This window comes from Haliotis rufescens, unplaced genomic scaffold (assembly GCF_023055435.1).
Source record: "Haliotis rufescens isolate VD_foot unplaced genomic scaffold, xgHalRufe1.0.p SCAF_25, whole genome shotgun sequence".
Taxonomy (NCBI): Eukaryota; Metazoa; Mollusca; class Gastropoda; order Lepetellida; family Haliotidae; genus Haliotis; species Haliotis rufescens.
In genome coordinates, this window is record NW_025963946.1 from 3,481,755 (window position 1) to 3,505,880 (window position 24,126).

The 24,126-nt window shown below is 41.0% G+C and overlaps 1 protein-coding gene and 1 long non-coding RNA gene across 2 annotated transcripts; both read right to left on the reverse strand.

Annotated features, from left to right (window-relative positions):
- Positions 1-1,294: 1,294 nt before the first annotated feature.
- On the reverse strand, positions 1,295-6,042 carry LOC125383652. The gene is made up of 3 exons (XR_007222860.1): positions 5,079-6,042; positions 4,604-4,724; positions 1,295-3,377 (listed from the first exon to the last, which is right to left on the reverse strand). It is a non-coding gene; the product is annotated as an uncharacterized LOC125383652 (long non-coding RNA).
- A 10,917-nt stretch (positions 6,043-16,959) lies between these two features.
- On the reverse strand, positions 16,960-22,135 carry LOC124124664. Its single transcript, XM_048402346.1, has 3 exons — positions 21,666-22,135; positions 18,023-18,111; positions 16,960-17,340 (listed from the first exon to the last, which is right to left on the reverse strand). The coding sequence occupies exons 2-3, from the start codon at positions 18,104-18,106 to the stop codon at positions 17,014-17,016; spliced, it is 411 nt and encodes a 136-aa protein (XP_048258303.1). The 5' UTR covers positions 18,107-18,111; positions 21,666-22,135; the 3' UTR covers positions 16,960-17,013.
- Positions 22,136-24,126: the final 1,991 nt, after the last annotated feature.

The window sequence follows — 24,126 nt, forward strand, 5'->3', positions numbered from 1 at the left end:
CAGGTTATCAATACATAAATAACAAAGTGCTACTAACCCATGATATAATATGAAATCAGTGTTGGATGTAGAGAGGGACAGAAGAGGAAACATTCCTCAGATTCAGTTTTGGGGTGTACCGCGTATGTGGATATATTAATTATAACGACGTCTACCACTTTGGTGAAACTCACGAGATCGGATATGGTGCTGACGGACCAACATTCCTAACCAGGTTGAATCTGGGAATCGAACACACGACCCTATTATTTGGGCACGCCACAAGAACGCCTCTCTGCACAACGAATTGAGGCGCTTTATACGATTTTGCTAGCTGAACCCCTCGGACGACAATAATATTCAACACGTGTACAACTTAATAAAGGACATTTAGGGTAAAGGTATGATAGTCGTAATTATCAGAATCGTCAGTTATCCAGGGTCAAAGCAGCCATTATTGTGTTTCTCATCCCAAAATATTGAACATATTACACCAGTCATCAAGAGCTTGCAAAGATTACCTGTGGAGTTCAGAATCAGATTCAAGATCCTCTGCCTGACGTGTAATGCCGGTACGCCACAGTATCTTTTAACTAAGATCGATGCTTACAATCCGACAAGATCACTCAGATCGCAAAAAGAAAAACATCTTGATTGTACCGAAAACGAACACTGTCCAATATGGTGAGCGTCAATTCTCCTATCAGGCAACTGTAGAGTGGAACAAACTGCCTCACGACATAAAGATGTCTTCCTCACTGCAATCACCATATAAAATTGATGATGATGATGATAATGATGACGATGATGGTTGTTGTTGTTGTTATTATTATTATTCTTTACAGATTGAAATAAAAAATGCAGCAAAGTGGGTTTGGGTGATCCTGGCACAGTCAGGCTGGTTAGGCTCATCATCAGCGCAGGGCCCTTGCCCCCTCTACACGCAGCCCAGACAGCGAATGGGACTTCGCCCAGGAAGCACTGCCTAGTCAAACCCAACCAGACCTTTTCGGAGAATTTTGAAGACTCCCCAACCCTGCAGCCTTCTGCATTACCCACATGGTCAGAAGGGTAGCCCTGGTAGCAAAACCGGGCACTCTCCCAATGTCAGTCAACAGATTGGGAGGTACCAAACCTAAGACACAGAGAACAATGGGGAGTCGGACAACTTGGTACTTCGGATTCAATTGTGAACAACAAAAAAGTGCAGCAGTTTTCAAATTTGGTGTATTTACAGATGTAACATTCCAAATGTTGACATTGGCATACATGAATATGTAGCTGTACCACGATTTGCATATATATAATATTTCCCCCACACATGATACTTACCTAGCTGTAGAGTAATAGTACATTATACATGAACTATATACATCCATATATGCATATAGATGGAAATACACAGTAATATCGTCTGTTTAATGAAAGAGTGCTGTCATGCCTCTATTTTAATGTGTTTGTGCCTGATACATATATTAAGGCCGTGTGTGTTTCTGTATCATAAATATCATATGTTTGGAATTTAAAATGTATCATTATGAATTCCGTATTTGGTATACCTATACACAATGAGGTTTCTTTAGAATTCGCGTTTGTACACAATGTTAGGGTGACGCGCCCCATGTTTGTCTGCATCAACATTCACACATAGGGGAAACCTCTATCTAAATCACTGTGAACATCAGACAATACGTTATTGGCCAAACTGTATGAAGCTGAGTGACCTCATTTTTACATTTATCGGATCGTGATACCAAGTGTATCAGTTATCGCATCGATAACCCTGCCCATTTTATATAAAAAAAATGTTTTCAGCACATAACTGACAAAAGTTTCAACATTATCCATACGGGTAGGGCGATCATGTATCATTTCAACATTTGCCCAAGTGTATTTTAGCAATTCTCGAAGCTGATTGGTCATGACGTCATTCATGATGTCATAAATTGATTATATTCCGTCATCTGAACAATAGTCAGCCTACAGTGACGTTTCTCTGTAGGGGTTACATTTCATATGACTTTTCTTTGTTTTCACTCTTATCATTACAATAAGTAATGTTTTTCATACTTTGAAGCTTACACTGTTTCTTTCATGCTGATTGGCTGAATGGGTAGTCACGTGATCTGATATCTGGAATTCACACATCTGTGAACGGACAAAAAATGAACTACTTTCCGGGTTTTCCCCGAATTCTCGATCAGTGTTTAGGATCAACTCGTTTTTCGATTTTCTTTTAATTCCTGCATTTATCAGCAATATCATTAATTTAGTATTTTTGCCTGGTTTTTTAACATTTCATCTGACTTGTTAATAAATTAATGCTTTGGTTCTGGTGTTTGATGTCGTCTAGCTGCTACATGAAAGAAAATGGATTGTCCTTACGGTGATTTGGATATGGAATGGCTATCTTTCAATACTAATAATGCAAGTAAAGAAAATAAATTCTGTTAAATAACTGAGGTGAACGAAATTGATTTATTGAGCGATATTGACTTTGGTGCCTTGTTTTCGGAAATGACAGGAATCTTGCACCAATGAAAACAATGTAGTACCCTGTTCAGATGTGGCCGCTGACACAAAGCAAAAAAATGCAACGCGACTGCTCCTGATCAATCCCAAACTAAAACCCAATTCACTATCGTATCGGGAAAAAATCTAAGATGTTGAGAAACCATAAAACAAAAACAAAACAAAACCTGCGTACCTGTTTTACCGATTGGTCATCGGAGACGAGAAAATATCCGTACACGGAATAAGAAATCGACTATTCCGGTTTCCGAGTTGGCCGACCTTCTCCGTGCATCAATCCAAATTGCGTGGATCGATGCTCATGATGTCAATAATTGGATTGTCTGGCCCAGACTCGAGTGTTTACAAACTGCCGCCATATGGCGGGAATATTGCTGAGTGCGGCGTAAAACAACAAACCAAAATTATATTTCCTCAAACTGCTTTCCTTGTTGACAGAAGTTAGCTTCTGTTGTGTCATAGGTTGTAATGACATGACGACATCCTGCTCTGATACGTTACTCATCAGTGTGACCAAAATTGGTGTTATCAAATTCAGATATTGACTGTCTGTGTACTTGCGTCACATTCCACAACTGGAGATATGTATTTATCATCCAAATTAGGGCAATTCGAAATTTGGTTTGCATTCTCTAAATGTGAATACGATTGCAAATCTAGAGATGACTCTTCTATGGATGCCACATTCCTGATTTCACGACCATTCACATCATCAAATTGATCAAGCCAAAACCAGCATGTTCGGATCCTGCTCTTCAACACTGTTTATCTGGTATGGCTGACACTCTGTGGCCATGTCAGTATATCGTATTTCCCAATAGGTGTGTGACTGGTAATCCGAATAATATGGCTGCACCTGATGTTCCCTGCAATAACAGAAACTATCTGTAATGCTACATTCATCAGTCAAACAATCAGTTCGATAGTAACAGAAACTATCTATAATGCTACATTCATCAGTCAAACAATCATTTCGACAGTAACAGAAACTATCTATATGGCTACATTCATCAGTCAAACAATCAGTTCGATAGTAACAGAAACTATCTATAATGCTACATTCATCAGTCAAACAATCAGTTCGACAGTAACAGAAACTATCTATATGGCAACATTCATCAGTCAAACAATCAGTTCGATAGTAACAGAAACTATCTGTAACGCTATATTCATCAGTCGAACAATCAATTTGACAGTAACAGAACCTATCTATAAAGTTTAATATGCTACATACATGATACGAGTTCTTCATAATGGATGTTTATTATGATGTATTTGAAATCGTACAATGGAATCAGTTTCAGCAGAGATTTCTTACTTTTATGAAAATGTTTTTCTCACTTTTATTTTCACAATCTGTGAGGTATAAGAATATACTCTCAAACACGTAAAAGTACATGTTTTTCTGCTCATTTCAAACTCTACATTTTACATGTGTATATGACCGCCTCCGTGGTCTAGTGGTAGAGCATCCGCCCAGAGAGCGGAACCTCCGACGCCCGGCCGCGTCATACTAAAAGACGTTAAAAGATGGTACTTGTTGTTACCCTGTCTGGCGCTGGGCATAAAGGAGCTAAAACAAGGACTGGCCGGCTCGGAGTCAGTATACTGTGTCTGAGTGGGGTATTCATGTTAAACTGCGGCATGTGAGCTAGCACTATAAATCGGCATTTGTCCAGATTAGTACAAGCAGCCACACACACATATGCATGCACATCGCTCTATACGTTAAACCCAATTCCACCTCATTTCACATGTGCATATAAATTGTCACGTTTCGATCATGTCCCTCAAAACAATAACGCATGTTAGAAAGAAAACTTTCTGATCTCTCTGAAACAGGTCTCTTTTCCTGACCACAATGGATGGGTTTAAATCATTCATGAGACACATTCCCAGGATTCGGGATTTTTGAATATGTTACCGGATTGAGATATACGTCCTTATTAATATACATTGCATGTTTATGATGGAAAAGGGAGTCATTTTATTTTGTTTGGAAAGCTCCCATTGACAAATAACACAAGAATATTCTAAAACACCATGGTATTATACCAGACTACGATTGTCATATAGACATAGGTGTACTCACCTTGCCAAACGTTTGCGATAACAAATGATCACATTTGTCATGGCAATGCCAACTGCACATAGCAAAAGCATTGTTGCGATCCCTATTGTGACACGATGGCTATTCTTCTCAGTCGGCGTTTCTGAAAAGTAGAAACAGACAGATTGAGTGTCTTCCCTTGACAACAAACTGTCCTCTTTTCACTCGTTGTTACAATACGATCAGTAGTGGTAAACATGACAAGCATGTGAAACGTGTTTTACAGTTTGATTTTATGGAAATTCACCACATAATCAAAGTAAGCTATTGCTATTTCGTGAAGGTTGCCACAAATGGGGCAGGACATGCTCAGCTTTTCGCCTGGTATCATCGTAGCTGTCGGTACCGTACAATGGTCTCTGCTTTCGGCAGCTGTAACATCTTTCTTATGATTATGGAACTGGTTTTGCCGCTTTTATTTATTTAAATCCAAAAGAGTTCAAAGAGAGCAGTTTACCTGTGTGACAGTTCCTCTCTGTCATGCAGTGATCAATGGGACAGTCGTGTGTACATGGAGGATGACACACTGTGACAGTTATGTTGCATCCTCTGATACATGTGCCAGTCATCTGGTCACAAACACCACCAAGACATGCATCACAAGACACGTTACAAAATGAGCCATAAAAATTATTCGTACAACCTTGTGCACATGACCCGTTTTCTGCATAACAACTGCCATTGAAGCAGTTACCAGAGCATGTGCAGTCGGGCCGAAATAACCAGGTATACAACCATGCACACAGTTCCCGAATGATGTGCATGACATATTGATACAGTTTGAATTACACTCAGATGAACAGTTGGTACCATACCAGCCATCATCACAACCTTGACTGCAATCTCCAGTCTTCTTGTGACATTCGCGTTCGTCATATGTTGATGTATTATTGGCATTTTTGCAATGTCTGCTGCACATCTTATCACACCAATATCCATAAAACCCAGGTTTACATTCTTGTTCACATCCAGCTCCACACGATCCCAAACAGTGAACACACGAACGCTCACACTGTGAACTAATATACGGTGGATGGCACTCGTCACAGGCTCCTGTTGTCTTATTGCATGTGTTGCATCTACTGGAACAATTCCTACAGCCTGAGCCAAAGAAAGAGTCACACGCATCCGGATACACAGGATGAACCCATTTGGCAAAACTCTCCAAGACATCCGTTTTGACATTTTGTACATTTTACTCCAGGATTGTAACATTGTGTTTTGCATTTAGTGCCTTGAAAACCTTGCACGCACCCTTCAGTGCAGTTCTCAATGCCATCGCCTGAAGACACACAGGCATTATTTTTGCAACCATTGCTGCATTTCGAACTGCAGGTCCTGTCAAAATATCCTTTAGAACACGCCGTGAGGCATTCCCCTGTCGTGATGTCACAATCCATACAGTGTTGGCCATCTCCACAGTGTGAATCTTGAAAATCATGTTGACATGATGAAAAAAACAAAACAATCTTAACTGTACCTAAACCAAAGACATTTATTAATCCGTGGATGTTTAAGGCCGTACGTTAGTACGTATGCATGATAGTCATTTAGATATATTATAGTCTGCTCTGATTATTTTAACTGTGATCCATCCCTGTAAGGGGTGCACCCAAATGGTAGTCTATGGTCAGTATACTCAGTCAAACATTAAGGAATTACGGATTATATAACCCGAATGATATAATTGTGTTATATCCGAGCCCCGGCGGGGTACTTTCATCTTTTCTTTCAGAAGAGACAGATTATAGTTAATTCTTTGAATACAAATTAATCTTATCTTAATCCTTAACTCAAGTAGAGATATCAGCTCAGTTACTATATTGTTGAAGCGAGGTCATAAAATATATCGTAAGTGACGTCATGAACAATGGATGACGTCATCTTCATTTATTTGCGACAATGCGTTCAGATGACATCCCGTGGGCATCTTCGCCCATGAAAACAATAGAACGATTGGAACGAACTAGCCAGTCGGGATGAGCAAAATTTGTAAATAATTGCACCTTTATCCGTACCCCTATGGGTAAAAAAACCTCGTAATTACTATTTATCAAATCATGCTCATTAAGTTTTCAACAAGGAGAATGTGCTCAGATGTGCAAAACGTACGTTATTAATTGCTCGTTTGCCCATTAGGTCGGATTAGACAAAATGGTTCCGTGTGAGTGAAGGTTTATAAATACATTGTACATATCTAAAAAACGTACCTTGTGTTGTAAATAGCAAATATGCAAGAGTCAGAACCATTACTCAAGCAGTCATCTCTCGCCTGAAAACACAAACAAAACACAAATGACAATGCAACATGGTCCGCACTTTAATATACAGAATCGAGTATAGATTACTTTTAGAGACAACTTGAGTTTGTTTGAGGACGATTATACATGTCATCATGGTGCGAGAGCTGGCCCAGATACCCGGTGTGTTTGTGTTGTACAATTGTATTACAAATGACACTAACTTCCCTGTCACATGCATTCATATGGGAGGTTGTGTTTATATTTCCCTTTAACAAACAGTTTAATCTTTGAAATGTAAGTGATAAAAAAACAAGGTCACAATGACCATGGAATAATTATATAAAGTTATTTTATTACTTTTAAAAGGGCCCAATATAATCGACTGCAATGCTTAAGATATTAAAGAACTTACACAAATGAAAGGAACGACTCATATGGGAAGGGGAATATATTATCGTTTGTAATACAAACGGTGTAAAAATCCTTTGGCAATATATCATCCTAATGATTTTGGTTCTTGACAACTGAAACAGTCGACGAAATACTTTAGTAAATGCTTTTCTAATATATTTTAAATGTCTCACTTCCCGTCAATTATCCCGATCAAAATGTTTCCGGATTCCATAATTTACATTTCTTATTTACATTTTTATGCAAAATCACACATTGACGGTTTCGAGTGGGAAGTGACTGGTCCTGGGCAGTTTCGGTTTCACTTTTACAGCCAGACAGCGAAGAAATATGCCGGTTGCTACTCTCCTCAACACACTGTACACAAACTGCACATAAACTCGATGCAGTGGTCTTTATTATTATATATACATATCATTTTTAGTGTTGTTGTTGTTGTTGTTAGTGTCAGGTTCGTACAACGCATTTGTAAAAGCACACCACGTGACAGTATGAAAGCTTCATCATTTAGATATTGTATGACTAATCTAAGTAAAATACTAACCTTCGTATACATGTAGTCTAACACATCTCTTTTGTCATTTTACTAGGGATTGATATTAATACGTTGTTGTTTTTATGAAAAAAACTATACATCTATTTTTTTTTAAATGGCAATACATGCAGGAACATAATCCTATCTCTGCAACTGCTGAAGTTTTTGGGCCGGACGGGTAGCCTGGTGGTTAAAGCGTTCGCTCTTCACGCCGAAGACCCTGGTTCTATTCCCGACATGGGTACAATGTGTGAAGCCCAGTTCTGGCGTCCTCCGCCGTGATATTGCTGCAATATTGTTAAAAGCGGCGTACAATCTAACTAACTCACACTGACTCACTTAGTTGTTGATATATTAAAACGTAAGAATTTGTCCGGGGAGACGCTCTGTCCACTGCACTACAGAGACGGTAAACAACTTTTAGCTATAATGTGAATCTTAAATTCAGCATGAAGCAACGATCACTCCAAATATATAGCGTCACCACCTTGTAATGTATTCAGAAAGCAGAAAATGCAATCGACTGCCAAACAAAAACAAAAAGAAGAAAATCCTATGATATTTCGAAGAACACAATGAACAATAAAGCTTAGGTCAAGAGAGGAATAAACAAGTGTGAATGCTTGAAGACACATTCAAGTCAACAAGGAAGTTGCCAACTAAGACTCGACTATGGATTGGGAGGGCTTCTTATACACTAGCTGACTAAGTTGCAACTCATTTACCGAGTAACATGATCGTAGTCGACGAGGTGAAAATGGGGTTTAACGTCGCGTTCAAGATTATCACGCTTATCTTTGAGGTAAACGAAATATTCCTTACTTTGAACTGTTATTATGGCATTTTCATATATTTGATAATAATTTAAATGTGACATTTGACTGACATTTCAGAGCGCTTCGACAAAAATATTGCTGTTATGTGCACATGTAGTAAAATACGAATTTATGGATGCGGCATGAAGCAATATTCACTCACTCCCTACGTCAGAATAACCAGGAAAGAACGGAAACCACGAAGCAAGGACACGAGGAGAAAAAATACATACACTCATCACCACAGTTGACTCGGTATCGTATAAAGGATGGGGTTGTCCATGCGATACGAAATCCGATGAGTTTCGTTTAACGATCCGATAAATATGCAAATGAGATCATCTTCAGGAACTACTGTTAACTCCGTACATCGATGCAATGTCTGCTCAAGAAACTATTGACTAACTCTCCAGTACATTTTGATTGTGTTTTCCACACGTTGTAGGTGGACATGGCTGCAAACCATTTGGCAATATATGATTAGTGAGTTGTTTCGTCTAAGGCGCCGCGATTCGCTGTGCAGAGTTGCGTCCCTTGAACACGCCAGAAACATATGATTGTGGGTTCGAATCGCGGCTCGCCCCGATTATGTTTCTATGTTTGTCAGCATCATACCCGTGCTCGTGGGTTTCACCGAAGTGGTAAACGTCTGAGACCTGCATCACTTCGGGGTTTCCTCCCACATTAAGCTGACACGCTGTGATATAACTGGAATAATGTTAAAAGCGGCGTTAAACCAAACTCACTCACTCTAAAGTTACATCCTTGGGCGACATTACCTCTTAAACATGGATAATGAAAAACATTATTTTATATGATAAAGTGAGTATTACCCTCGTATGTTTCCGTACAATCAATATCATATATTATGAATAACAAGTATGTGCTATGCTCGTGAATGGCTCGAATAATACAATTGTTTATTCCTAGTATATATTTATGCTACGTAATCACACTCAGCGTAAAATCCCTATCCCAAGTAGACCTGATGACAGAGATGACGCTGGGGGATTCTTTAACCTTGAGACCTCCTGAGTGGATAAAGCCTCTTCTTGGGGAGGCGAAAGTCGATTGTTCGATCCCCGGCAGGGTCATACAAAGTGATGTTAAAATACGGTACTTTTTGTTTCCTTTCCTGGCGCGCTTGGAATTAAGGGGATAAAACAAGGAGTAGTCAGTATCAGTATTGACTGAATTTGTCAAAAGTGTCACCAAGAAACAAGACATGTTCTTACGATATTTGGAAAGTGGACTCTGACCTTTTTGTCATTGACGTAATTGTTTTGGGACCATTTTGACTTGTTTGGGCGTTGTCCCGTTTGCTAGGTCACAAGGGCGAGATAGCGGGGAACTACTTACTTTTTATTGAGTCTCCTTTTTATCAAATATGGTAAACTATTGACTCGAACACGTGTCACTGAATAGAGACACATTCAGAGAATGTTTTGTTTGTTGTTTAACACTGCAATGGCATGTTCGTCCGAGGTTATTTTCGTGTCGGTAGTCAAACGGCGATTTTGGATGTCATTAACAAGTGTCCCAACTGGACATTTAAAAATATCAACACATTTGTACCATTGATTTCAAATTGATAACCGTACATATCATATAAGAATGTCAGGGTCTGAATCTAGCTTCATCCCCAACGACACTACAACGTCGGAGCCTCCACCTTCACGACGACATGTGTTGTTCTACATCGTCTTTGCCCTCTCTTTGACCGTCAGTGTTGTTTTAGCTGTCACCGTCAGCATCCACATGCTGAAGCCAGGATCCTTTCACCAAAAGAACACGGACGTATACATTGATTCACACAACCATACATTGATGAACAACCATACAGTGATACGCACAACCAAACATAGATGCACACAACCATACAGTGATATATACAAATATACAGTGATGCACAACCATGTAGCGATACACACAACCATAGAGTGATGTACACAACACCACTGTGATGTACAAAACCATGCAGCCATACACACAACCTAACAGTGATACACACAACCACAGGGAGATACACACAATCATGTGGTAATACACACAACCACACAGTGATGCTGACAGCCATACAGTGATACACGCAACCACACAGTGATGCTGACAACAATAGAGTGATACACACAACCGTACAGTGATACACACAACCATACAGTGATACACACAGCAACACATTGATGCTGACAACCATACAGTGATACACACAACCACACAGTGATACACACAACCATACAGTGATACACACAGCAACACAGTGATGCTGACAACAATAGAGTGATAAACACAACCATACATTGATGCTGACAACCATAGAGTGATAAACACAACCACACGGTGATGCTGACAACCATAGAGTGATAAACACAACCACACAGTGATGCTGTCAACCACAGAGGGATAAACACAACCACACGGTGATGCTGACAACCATAGAGTGATAAACACAACCACACAGTGATGCTGACAACCACAGAGTGATAAACACAACCACACGGTGATGCTGACAACCATACAGTGATAAACACAACCACACGGTGATGCTGACAACCATAGAGTGATAAACACAACCACAGAGTGATGCTGACAACCATAGAGTGATACACACAACCACACAGTGATGCTGACAACCATAGAGTAATAAACACAACCACACAGTGATGCTGACAACCATAGAGTGATAAACACAACCACACGGTGATGCTGACAACCATAGAGTGATAAACACAACCACACGGTGATACACACAAGATCACGGTGATGCTGACAACCACAGTGATACGCACAACCAAACATAGATGCACACAACCATACAGTGATATATACAAATATACAGTGATGCACAACCATGTAGCGATACACACAACCATAGAGTGATGTACAAAACACCACTGTGATGTACAAAACCATGCAGCCATACACACAACCTAACAGTGATACACACAACCACAGGGAGATACACACAATCATGTGGTAATACACACAACCACACAGTGATGCTGACAGCCATACAGTGATACACGCAACCACACAGTGATGCTGACAACAATAGAGTGATACACACAACCGTACAGTGATACACACAACCATACAGTGATACACACAGCAACACATTGATGCTGACAACCATACAGTGATACACACAACCACACAGTGATACACACAACCATACAGTGATACACACAGCAACACAGTGATGCTGACAACAATAGAGTGATAAACACAACCATACATTGATGCTGACAACCATAGAGTGATAAACACAACCACACGGTGATGCTGACAACCATAGAGTGATAAACACAACCACACAGTGATGCTGACAACCACAGAGGGATAAACACAACCACACGGTGATGCTGACAACCATAGAGTGATAAACACAACCACACAGTGATGCTGACAACCACAGAGTGATAAACACAACCACACGGTGATGCTGACAACCATACAGTGATAAACACAACCACACGGTGATGCTGACAACAATAGAGTGATAAACACAACCACAGAGTGATGCTGACAACCATAGAGTGATACACACAACCACACAGTGATGCTGACAACCATAGAGTAATAAACACAACCACACAGTGATGCTGACAACCATAGAGTGATAAACACAACCACACGGTGATGCTGACAACCATAGAGTGATAAACACAACCACACGGTGATACACACAAGATCACGGTGATGCTGACAACCATAGTGATACACACAACCACACAGTGATGCTGACAACCACAGAGTGATAAACACAACCACACAGTGATGCTGACAACCAAAGAGTGATAAACACAACCACACGGTGATGCTGACAACCATAGAGTAATAAACACAACCACACAGTGATGCTGACAACCATAGAGTGATAAACACAACCACACGGTGATGCTGACAACCATAGAGTGATAAACACAACCACACGGTGATACACACAAGATCACGGTGATGCTGACAACCATAGTGATACACACAACCACACAGTGATGCTGACAACCACAGAGTGATAAACACAACCACACAGTGATGCTGACAACCACAGAGTGATAAACACAACCACACGGTGATGCTGACAACCATAGAGTGATAAACACAACCACACGGTGATGCTGACAACCATAGAGTGATAAACACAACCACACAGTGATGCTGACAACCTAAGAGTGATAAACACAACCAAACAGTGATACACACAACCACACAGTGATGCTGACAACCATAGAGTGATAAACACAACCACACAGTGATGCTGACAACCATAGAGTGATAAACACAACCACACGGTGATGCTCACAACCATAGAGTGATAAACACAACCACACAGTGATACACACAAGAACACGGTGATGCTGACAACCATAGTGATACACACAACCACACGGTGATGCTGACAACCATAGAGTGATAAACACAACCACACAGTGATGCTGACAACCATAGAGTGATAAACACAACCACACAGTGATACACACAACCACACAGTGATACTGACAACCATAGAGTGATACACACAGCCATACAGTGATACACACAACCATACAGTGATACACACAACCACACAGTGATACACGCAACCACACAGTGATGCTGACAACCATAGAGTGATACACACAGCCATACAGTGATACACACAACCACACAGTGATGTTGACAACCATAGAGTGATACACACAACCATACAGTGATACACACAACCATACAGTGATACACACAACCATACAGTGATACACACAACCACACAGTGATGCTCACAACCACAGTGATACACACAGCCATACAGTGATCCTGACAACCATAGAGTGATACACACAACCACACAGTGATGCCGACAACCATAGAGTGATACACACAGCCATACAGAGATACACACAACCACACAGTGATGCTCACAACCGTAGAGTGATACACACAACCACACAGTGATGCTCACAACCACAGTGATACACACAGCCATACAGTGATGCCGACAACCATGTAGTGATACACACACCCATTAGGGATACACGCAACCACACAGTGATGCTGACAACCATGTAGTGATACACACAGCCACACAGTGATGCTCACAACCACAGTGATACACACAGCCATACAGTGATGCCGACAACCATGTAGTGATACACACAGCCACACAGTGATGCTCACAACCAAAGTGATACACACAGCCATACAGTGATACACGCAACCACACAGTGATGCTGACAACCATGTAGTGATACACGCAACCACACGGTGATGCTGACAACCGTAGAGTGATACACATAGCCATACAGTGATACACGCAACCATACAGTGATACACGCAACCACACAGTGATGCCGACAACCATGTAGTGATACACACAGCCACACAGTGATGCTCACAACCGTAGAGTGATACACATAGCCATACAGTGATACACGCAACCACACAGTGATGCTGACAACCATGTAGTGATGCACGCAACCACACGGTGATGCTCACAACCACAGTGATACACACAGCCTTACAGTGATGCCGACAACCATGTAGTGATACACACAGCCACACAGTGATGCTCACAACCAAAGTGATACACACAGCCATACAGTGATACACGCAACCACACAGTGATGCCGACAACCATGTAGTGATACACACAGCCACACAGTGATGCTCACAACCGTAGAGTGATACACATAGCCATACAGTGATACACGCAACCACACAGTGATGCTGACAACCATGTAGTGATGCACGCAACCACACGGTGATGCTGACAACCGTAGAGTGATACACACAGCCATACAGTGATACACGCAACCACACAGTGATGCCGACAACCATGTAGTGATACACACAGCCACACAGTGATGCTGACAACCGTAGAGTGATACACATAGCCATACAGTGATACACGCAACCACACAGTGATGCTGACAACCATGTAGTGACACACACAACCACACAGTGATGCTCACAACCACAGTGATACACACAGCCATACCGTGATACACACAACCATAGTGATACACACAACCACACAGTGATGCCGACAACCGTAGAGTGATACACACAACCACAGAGTGATGCCGACAACCATAGAGTGATACACACAACCATACAGTGATGCTCACAACCACAGTGATACACACAGCCATGCAGTGATGCCGACAACCATGTAGTGATACACACAACCATACAGTGATGCTCACAACCACAGTGATACACACAACCATACAGTGATGCTGACAACCATGTAGTGATACACACAACCACACAGTGATGCTCACAACTACAGTGATACACATAGCCAAACAGTGATACACACAACCACACAGTGATGCTCACAACCACAGTGATACACACAACCACACAGTGATGCTCACAACCATAGAGTGATACACACAACCATACAGTGATGCTCACAACCACAGTGATACACACAACCACACGGTGATGCTGACAACCATACAGTGATGCTGACAGCCATACAGTGATACACACAACCACACAGTGATGCTGACAACCACAGTGATACACACAACCACACAGTGATGCTCACAACCATAGAGTGATACACACAACCACACGGTGATGCTGACAACCATACAGTAATGCTGACAGCCATACAGTGATACACACAACCACACAGTGATACACACAACCACACAGTGATGCTCACAACCATAGAGTGATACACACAGCCATACAGTGATGCCGACAACCATAGAGTGATACACACAGCCATACAGTGATACACACAACCACACAGTGATGCTCACAACCACAGTGATAAACACAACCACACAGTGATACACACAGCCACACACTGATGCTGACAACCATAGAGTGATACACACAGCCACACAGTGATACACACAACCACACAGTGATGCTCACAACCACACGGTGATACACACAACCACATGGTGATACACACAGCCATGTAGTAATACACACAACCATACAGTGATGCTGACAGCCATATAGTGATACACACAGCCACACGGTGATGCTGACAACCATACAGTGATACACACAGCCATAGAGTGATACACACAGCCACACACTGATACTGACAACCACACAGTGATACACACAGCCATAGAGTGATACACACAACCACACAATGATGCTGACAACCATACAGTGATACACACAGCCATAGAGTGATACACACAACCACACACTGATACTGACAACCACACAGTGATACACACAGCCATAGAGTGATACACACAGCCACACACTGATACTGACAACCACACAGTGATGCTGACAACCATAGAGTGATACACACAACCACACAATGATGCTGACAACCATACAGTGATACACACAACCACAGAGTGATACACACAACCACACAATGATGCTGACAACCATACAGTGATACACACAGCCATAGAGTGATACACACAACCACACGGCGATGCTGACAGCCACAGTGTGATACACACAACCGCATAGTCATATACACAATCAAACACAGACACAAACACAGTGAAACATACAAACACACAGTGAAGCAGTATTATTCAGTGCTGATCCATTCACCTAATAATACTGTTGCACCATACGCCAGTGTGATTCATTGCTGACAGATTCACCCAGTGAATCTGTTGCAAAATACATCAGTATGATTCAGTGCTGCCCTATTAACCCATTGAAGCTTTTCGAACATACACCAGTCTGATTCTGTGCTGACCGATTCACACAGTGAAGCTGTTCCAACATTCACCGGTATGATTTAGTGCTGACCCATTCACCCAGTGAAGCTGTCAACATATATAAGTATGATCAAGTGCTGACCCATTCACCCAGTGAAACTGTTGCAACATACCCCAGTATAATTCAGTGCTGACCTATTCGCCGAGTGAAGATTTTGCAACATACCCCAGTCTGATTCAGTGCTGACCCATTCGCCCAGTGAAGATGTTGCAACATACACCGGTATGAGTCAGTGCTGACCCATTCACCCAGTGAAGATGTTGCAAGATACATCGGTATGATTCACTGCCGATCCATTCACACAATAAAGCTGTTGCTACATACACCAGTATGATTTAGTGCTGGCCCATTCACCAGATGGAGTTGTTGCAACATTAAACATTTTGATTTAGTGCTAACCCACCAACCCATTGAAGTTGTTGCAACATTCAACAATCTGATTCAGTGCTGACCTATTCACGCAGTGAAGCTGTCACAACATAAAACACTTTGATTTAGTTCTGACCCATTCACTACTTGCGTCTCCAACACCAAACTTACACGCCTTGATACTTTTGAAATACTGTAAAAGGGGACTAAACCAAATTCACTCACTCTGTGTTGTTTGCAGAGACATCAACTCGTGATTTCCTTTATATAACTTTAATACACAGAATTACAAGATAAAAGCTCTGATTGTATTAGATTCTATAACTCCTCTTTGGGATGATTCTCTTTACAGCTCCCGTCATAACAAAGGTAGCTCAGATCGCAGATGTTTTCAGTGATGGAGCTCAGTGTGCACGGGTCGCCATTGTTCATGGCACTTTCTGCCAGTGCTGAGTAGTACTTCTTGATGCTCTTCTGCTGTTCTGGTTTATATGCCTTGCAATTGTGGGGATTCTCTCCGTAGTAAGTGCAGTCGAGGGTCTTGTTACTCGTGCATGAAGAGAGACGCAGTCCTCGAGGTCCTCTGCCGTCTTTATTTTTATATTCAGCAAAGCTGCATGTCACCGTATTCACTTGTATTGTACCCTTAAAGCACAGAAATAAACTGATTATAAATAAAGCACAGTATATTTAACAAAACGACAAAACCCTTTCCATAAACAAAATAATTGCCTGCTAAAAGCTGAGTCCATTGTACCATTCCGACTATAACATTAGCGTTTGTTTATGAATCACTACCAAATAGTTGTTATGTGGTAGAAGACGCTGTTGTAAAATTATTTCTGGTACTTGTCAGTGGCAACAATTGATTGGAGGGCTAGTAAATTGTCGAATTCTGTCGTGGCTAGATTTTAACGACAGTCGGTGGCAGCGAGGAATCTAGAGTTTTCCATCTATTCGGCGATCGGAAATAAACAAAAATTTACTTTTTATGAAAATCTCGTGATTGACGAGTGCTACCGATAGGGCAGGACATGCTTACACTTTTCTCGAACACCTGGTGTCATAATTGATTTTCAGTGATCCATTCATATATTTCAAACCACTATTTTGCCTTTCACGCCCAGTGGAATCTGATTCGGCAGATAATCGAAACTGACGTTTTATATCACACAGATTCCAAATTACATGTAGGCTGCAAGTGTTTTTGGACTAAAGAAAAGACAACTGTTGCTTTTGATTAGTTCGATGCAGAAATGATGTATATTATTTACATTCACACTTCGCATCATGTATATGGATATGAAATATTGGTCGAGTTGATGACCTTATAGGTTGTGCCCAGTCCATCTACGGAGAAGGTGGCAGGGAGCAGCACAACTATTCCAGAGATGACGGTCCACACTTCCATGTTAGCTACATAAATATGAAATAAAGGAGAATAAGATTAAGCCTTTACTGCCTTTTTATAAGTCTGAAGAAACAAACGCTGAACAGAAGCGTTGTGCAAGATATAAATTGGAAATGTATGATCAATGGGTGCATGTATGAATCAATGCTGTTTAAGTATACAATTCTATCTATGAATACGTTTCTTTTGATAAATACAGTTTAGTCTGTAAAGGATGTGCAGATCTTGGTGGCAGTAGCAAATATTCAAACATACATACATACATGCATACGTACATACATACATACATACACACACACACACACACACACACACGCACGCACGCACGCACGCACGCACGCACGCACGCACGCACGCACGCACGCACACACACACACACACACACACACACTAACGTATGCAACCTATGTATACTATTGTATGTGATAGCAATGTTACCTCGACATCATTATATCCGCAATCATATTCTACCTGGTCTCTAATAAATTCACTAACACATTCTGCCTCGTCACTTTTTTGTTCACAAACATACTACCTCTGCACCGTTTTGTTCGCAAATTTATTCTACCTCGTCACTATTATCTGCACAAACATATTCTAACTCACAATTATATGTAGAAACCAATTTAACCGTGTCACAATAAGATGCTGAAACGAATTCAACCTCATCACTAGTATATACAAATTCAGCCTCGTCACCATTATATTCGCAGTCACTGTCTATCTCATCACCATTATATTCACAGTCACTGTCTACCTCGTCACCAATATATTAACAGTCACTGTCTACCTCGTCACCATTATATTCACACTCAATGTCCACCTCGTCACCATTATCGCAGTCATTGTCTACCTCGTCACCATTATCGCAGTCATTGTCTACCTCGTCACCATTATCGCAGCCATTGTCTACCTTGTCACCATTATCGCAGTCATTGTCTACCTCGTCACCATTATCGCAGTCACTGTCTACCTCGTCACCATTATCGCAGTCACTGTCTACCTTGTCACCATTATCGCAGTCATTGTCTACCTCGTCACCATTATCGCAGTCACTGTCTACCTTGTCACCATTATCGCAGTCATTGTCTACCTCGTCACCATTATCGCAGTCACTGTCTACCTTGTCACCATTATCGCAGTCATTGTCTACCTCGACCCCATTATTTTCGCAGTCACTGTCTACCTCGTCATCATTATATTCACAGTCACTGTCTACCTCGTCAACATTATATTCACAGTCACTGTCTACCTCGTCCCCATTATGTTCGCAGTCACTGTCTACCTCGTCACCATTATATTCACAATCACTGTCTACCTCTTCACCATTATATTCGCAGTCACTGTCTACCTCGACACCATTATATTCACAGTCACTGTCTACCTCATCACCATTATATCTACAGTCCATGTCTACCTCGTCCCCATTATGTTCACAGTCACTGTCCACCTCGTCACCATTATATTCACAGTCACTACACAATACACCTACCTTTGGACGGCAGTCTGTGACTCGTGAATGCATGATCCCATTACAATTTCTTGTATTTAAACTAACATTCTCACAAACAGCTTATTATGCCTGAGAAAATCACTACATGTAACATTCAGCTCAATTGGGTGAACAACAATGCCTATAAGGAAGATAATTTATGGATGTGAACTTATTTATGATGAAGAACACAACGTTTCGGACTACATGCTTACTCATCCACCAGGTGAATGTCAATGCATATGTTAGCATACATTTTACCATTTCCAACAGATGTTCTTCATACCCTTACTACATCTCCTGAGAGAGCATTGTGTTCATGAAATAGACAATTTGTGTATGTGTTCTAAAGATTTGTTTCTCTGAAACGTTTTGGAATAATCCTTATGTATTTTCATTATGCACGCCCACACTCATTCACTGAATTAATTTGTAGGACCGACATGATCTGCAGTTTCAAAACTCAGCATGAGGCATAAGAGACAAAGAAATGCCACTGTCATATGAATGCGAGTAAATTATTTTTACACTGGTGTCAGCAATATTTCCGCTATATTCATGATATAATCGAGTCTGGACCAAACAAACCTTTTTGGCTAAAAACCCACTTGTATGTGTTTGGCCATTATGTATTTGCATTCCCACCCAGAAGGTACATGTATATGTTGACACACAAAAACTCATTGCGACCACCCGAATCTCATTTAACGACAGACATGGCTGAGGAGCTGGGACGATTCTGACACACTAAAGTGTTTGAAATTAGAATAGTCTTTGCTATTAATATGCAAAAACAATTTTGCCAGCTCAGAACAAACGAAGTTCGAATTCTGTCAAAACGTTTGATTTGTCAATGTTGTACACTATCCCATACGAATTCAAACTCACCACAATTATATACCGAAACCTCATCACAATTATATACCGAAACCTCATCACAATTATATACCGAAACCTCACCACAATTATATACCGAAACCTCACCACAATTATATACCGAAACCTCACCACAATTATATACCGAAACCTCATCACAATTATATACCGAAACCTCACCACAATTATATACCGAAACCTCATCACAATTATATACCGAAACCTCACCACAATTATATACCGAAACCTCATCACAATGATATGCAGAAACAAATTCAACCTCATCGAAATTATAAGCGGAAACGAATTCAACCACATCACATTTATATGTAGAACGAATTTAACCTTGTCACCAGTATATATAAAATTGCCTTCATTCGGCAAAGAGAATGACACTTACATCATTAAAAATAAAACGAGTTTGAGATGGTGACTAACTTGTAGGCTCAAATGTGTCATCAAACAGTGACACGTGTTTATTCATATCCTCGTCACCTGACCTAATGTGTATTATTATTCGTAGTGTAGTTCGAATAGTATAGGATTTCCTTGTTTCCGTATATGTTACCTGAATGCTGACTGCATTTACTGCTTCGTGGCTACTCATCAAGGTGTTGACGCTTTAGGTTAAGAGAGAACTTTGCCTCATATTGCAAGTTACATTTATTTAAAAACTAATCGTTATTTACTGCTTACGTGATCTAGCTGATGGAGCGCCTGTCCTTGTAAAGTTGTTTAAAGTTGGTACACTGAATGGTGCATCCATGTTTAACTACAGCATGGTACACACGGACACACGCACACGCACACACGCACGCACGCATGCACGCACGCACGCACGCATGCACACACACTCGCTCTGAACATTAGTTCTCCTATATCACAGCACGCTGTCTCAATGTGAAAGCCCAAAGTGATACAGGTCTGAGACATACTTCAGTTAAAGCCACAAGCACGCGTATGATGACAACAAACCTAGCAACATAATCAACACGCACCAGAACTAGGTTACTGGCACGCCCAAGGGACGTAGCTCTTCACGACGAATTCTGTGCTTTAAAAGACAAGGCTACCCGTGACCCCGGTTACTTGTGAAGTGAATTGTACGTAGAACAGCATTGCCACTACCCGTTCTAGCAATCATCCACATTAACTGAATTTCAAAAGGTATGCCTGTCAAATGGTACTTACTTTTTGAGTGTCTGTGTCTTTTGGATCCACCGTGGAACCTGGTTGATGCTTAGAGATAGTTCAATGTTCAATGTCTTCACAGATGGATTTCACGCACACAGAAGACATTGATTTTAAGCTACGGGCCTCCTTCTGACATGGCACAGTTCAGCGTTTAATTGATTTCAAGCTATACAATACACCCGCAATGATAAGCAAAACCCGACATGACCCGATATATATCCAATTTCCTCACTGTGTATCCTTTATTGTCCGTCATGCGATAACATCTGGATAGTAGTCCTTATATGTTGGTGCAGAACGGTCCACCTTTACAAACGAATCGCTTTGCTAAAAAACACACACAGTGTATACCATGACCTGCAATGTGTATGACACGGGGAATATAGAAAATACCAAGTCTTTGAAGGCATTTAGAAGTGATACACATAAGGAAGAGAATTATGGATGTCAACTTCTTCATTATGGGGAACACAACGTTCCGGAGCCTATGCTTACTCCTTCACCAGGTGAATGGATGATGTGAGGAAAACAAAAGTAATAAGAAAACAAAAGGTGGAAACTAACAATTGGGGCCAACATATAATTGCCGCTGATATGTGATTAGCAAGAGAACTTTACACTTTACAGTAATTAGCGCTGATGGTTATGGGCAACTGGAAGCCAACCCTTAAATTATCATACATTGGTAATGGGCAGTGAACAATGGGCAAACGGGAGGTGCGTCCGTTGCTTAGGTTACCTAGGGATCATTTGATCTCTGAACCTAAATGTTGTTGTACAAAAAAAACCTTATAAACAATATGTGTGACGGATAATTTCTCTTTTGTTTCAACCGCCTGAAGTAAAAACATCTTTTTCAAGGGTTTTCGGGGTCAACCTGTTTTTAGATAAAATCTCAGGTTCAAACACTCCCACCCTTAGAATATCAAAATTAATGATCACAATGCATTTGATAATGCATTTTTAAGTTATAGTTTATAGTATAGTTTCTTTTGTATGATATTTGTAGGTGTATGTTGTATTTTTTCCGTAAACCGAACAGAACAACACCGTCGCCATTCAAGCACTTGTCAGACTACAACAAAAACTGCTTTATGTGTAATACTTGTTTTTGAAAGAGACGTTTCTCTCCCTCTGTGCTGGAGGTGTGTGTGTGTGTGTGTGTGTGTGTGTGTGTGCGTGCGTGAGTGAGTGCGTGAGTGCGTGCGTGCGTGCGTGTGGGCGTGTGTGGGCGTGTGTACCATGCTGTAGTTAAACATGGATGCAACATTCGAATACTGTTTCAGTGTACCAACTGTTAACGACTTTACGAGGACAGGCGCTCCATCCGCTAGATCACGTAGGCGGTAAATAACGATTAGTTTTTATATAAATGTAACTTGCAATATGAGGCAAAGTTCACTCTAAACCTAAAGCGTCAACACCTTGATGAGTAGCCATGAAGCAGTAAATGCAGTCAGCATTCAGGTAACATATACGGAAACAAGGAAATCCTATACTATTCGAACTACACTATGAACAATAATACACATTAGGTCAGGTGACGAGGATATGAATAAACACGTGTCACTGTTTGATGACACATTTAAGCCTACAAGTTAGTCACAATCTCAAACTTGTTTTATTTTAAATGATGTAAGTGTTATTTATTTTGATCTTTGCCGAATGAAAGCAATTTTATACGTATAGAACATTGAAGCATTTTAGTCTGGTTTAATTATATTTGTCTCTAAAAATTCATAAACTGAATGTATTTGTAGATTTATTACATGTATACTAGCCAAATGTCAATGTGAACGTACAGATGTGAGATGTAAATAAATACGGCATGGCATCTCCGTGGACTGTCACAAAGAACCCGGAAGTAGTCCTGACTAGTACAAGCACAAGCTCTCTCTCTCTCTCTCTCTCTCTCTCTCTCTCTCTCTCTCTCTCTCTCTCTCTCTCTCTCTCTCTCTCTCTCTCTCTATTTAGCCGTCTTAGTTTCGACTGAAAGTGTGATTCAGTAACAAGACGTTTTCTTCCGCATATGGACATTGACCTTGTCATTGATATAACTTGGCCTTTGGTCGTTTTGACAGGTTTGGGCGTTGTCCCATGTGCTACGTCACAAAGAGCGAGATAGGGGGGAACTACTGCTTATTGAACTTGACCTGCCGTCTAAAAGGAGTCTTCCTGTTATCAAATATGGTAAAATATTGGCTCGAACACCCGTCACTAAATAGGGACACATTCAGAGACTGTTTTGCTTGTTGTTTAACACTGCAATTAGCAATATTCCAGTTATATGACAGCGGCCTGTAAATATCTTGGACTAGACAATCCGGTGATTGATAATGCGTCGGGGTACGATGACACACAAGTCAGCCAGGTCACCAGGCATTACCACTCGAGCCTGGTCACCCCCTACGGCCAGCAAAGGTTCCTGGGGACGAACATTAACCCGGACTACTCATGG